Here is a 2,222-nt window from a genome sequence, read left to right on the forward strand (position 1 = left end):
TCGTTTTAACTTTTTCCCCAATTGCAGTTATTTTCATGTTAACTAGATTATCATCATTTACTCCTTTGGAAATATTTGCTAATTTATTAGATTTTGGTCGTGGGCAAGACACTGTCAGGATGGAGTAAAGAGTGGGTAACAGTAGAGAAGCTGCAGAGAGGTCTGTTAAACTAGGACTCTGATGATGCAAAGTTAAATTTGACACTAATACCATTAGTTATAAACTAAGAAAATTAAGTCTAAGGAAGTTGTTATCCAGAATTGTAGAAACATGTTCCTTTAATAAGGTAGTGCATAGAAGATTCTGGACCTAACTTTTTTCCTGCATTATTTTTACTTTTATGTACTTAAATGTTCCCCTTCCTCCGGTCAGCCTGGAACACTGCATTTCCTCCCGTGGTTCTGGATCATTTTCTATAGAGAAACTTCCTGCTTTGTAATTCTTGTAGCAGTAAACCCACCTGTAGGCTAAACAGCTAAACTGCCGTCTTCCATCTTCCTCTATTCATGTTCCTGGGCCGTGAACCAGTGGGCTGGTCTGGATGCTCATTTCAGGGCGTGATAAAAGTCCAGGCCAGAACCGAATAAGGCAACATCCCAGAGTTTACGTCAACTCGTTGCTTCGTTTGGATTCCCTGTTTTATTGTGGAAGTTTAGAATAGTGAGATTTGCAGAGAAAGGGGATGATGATGGGGTTTGAACTTCTATGTACGTCTATTTCACTCCCTGAACTATCGTTATTCATCTATGAACATGGAAACTCAGTTTGGCATCTATGACCCCTTTAATTGGCAATCGTCAAACGTCAGCATCAGACGGTGTTTGGCTGTTGGCGGCTCCATGTGACATAGAAGGTGCCCTTTTTCCAACCTGAGCACCTGTCCCCAAAAATGTCTGTGCACACCACTGGTTGCACTGGATAACAAAACTGTTTCTTCTTCTAAACCTTTTATTTTGCAGTGAAACATTTATATTAACAGAGTATAACTCTATTAATGATCTGTTTTATGACTGTCTGTATCTGCCCAACAAAGCCCCAGCTGTGCTTCTTCTCTTCTAGCCACAAGGAGGTGGCAGAGGCTAACTTCGCCCTGCATGAGAGCCACTGCAGGCGCTTTCTAAGCGTCTGTCCTGACTGCGATGAAGCCGTCCCCAGAGAGCTGCTCAGCCAGCACCGAGAGGAGCAGCACACCCAGGTGAGCTTCCAAACACAAACCGCTGCTCTGTCAAAGTGTCCTTCGTTTCTGCTAATGAAGATTTTCTTTACTGAGTTGTTTTTGTTGGTCTGAAGGTGAAATGCTCCAAATGTAACAAGAAGATGGAACGCTGCCACCTGGAGGATCATGAGGTGAACATCTCAGCACTGATATNAGGGATCAAAGGAGGCGTTTTACACAGTTCAGCCTTTAGAGCGATTATTATATTCAATCATTCAGAGTTCTTACAGACTTTCTGTATTTTAGCCAGAAGTATCCAGTAACAAAGTAAAAATACTTCATTTCCTTACTGAAGTAGTAATTGTGGCTATCTATACTTTACTGCAGTAATTCTCATTTTAGAAACTTTTACTTCTTACATTTTTAAAATAGACTCGTTATTTTTGTTTCATTTAAGCTCATTTTCATTATGGCCTGTTGGTTTTCAATTTAACGGTTCAACAGAGCTATGGCTCTGGGCGAGTTTGGCAACTGGATTAAAAAGATATCTAGGATTATTCTTTATTAATGAGGAGAAATATGCTGCTCTTGCTTTACAAAGGGTCCTTGTCATGATTGGTTCAAGCGATCTGACCCACATGCAGAGAACCACTCAGTTTAACAGGTTTATCGAATGTTGATGAAACACAGAAGTAGGAGCTGGAACTCAGTGGACTGAAGAACCGGAACCAGAAAGTCTGAAAGAGAGATCACAGTGATCAGTTCTGGGACCGTAAGAAAATTGACTGAGGCTTGAATATAGCTGGAGAGAAACTCACGTCTGAGAGGGCTATTGTTCCTTGAATCCTTGAATCCAGTTTGTGGGGAAATAACCAGAGGAGAGGGAACTTGCTGGAGAGCGGACAGGTAGACATACGTTGGACCCAGAGGATTAAATACTCCTCCAGTAATGATCCAATGAACCGCAGGTGTGCAGGGAGGCCCAACGAGTCCTAATCCTGAAGGTTATTAGAAAGTGGTCAGAGAGGACAGGGTTGTGAGGAAATCCTGTTATTTCTTCACATT

The 2,222-nt window shown here is 41.7% G+C and overlaps 1 protein-coding gene across 1 annotated transcript in view; it reads left to right on the plus strand.

Moving 5' to 3' along the window:
- Positions 1-2,222, plus strand: part of LOC107094331 (TRAF-type zinc finger domain-containing protein 1-like) — a 17,787-nt gene that overhangs the window by 2,396 nt on the left and 13,169 nt on the right. The window contains exons 2-3 of the mRNA XM_015389886.1: positions 1,061-1,196; positions 1,292-1,348. Of these exons, the coding sequence (XP_015245372.1) occupies positions 1,061-1,196; positions 1,292-1,348 (193 nt within the window). The remainder of the gene's footprint in view (positions 1-1,060; positions 1,197-1,291; positions 1,349-2,222) is intronic.

This window comes from Cyprinodon variegatus, unplaced genomic scaffold (genome assembly GCF_000732505.1).
Source record: "Cyprinodon variegatus isolate N-32 unplaced genomic scaffold, C_variegatus-1.0 Scaffold479, whole genome shotgun sequence".
NCBI lineage: Eukaryota > Metazoa > Chordata > Actinopteri > Cyprinodontiformes > Cyprinodontidae > Cyprinodon > Cyprinodon variegatus.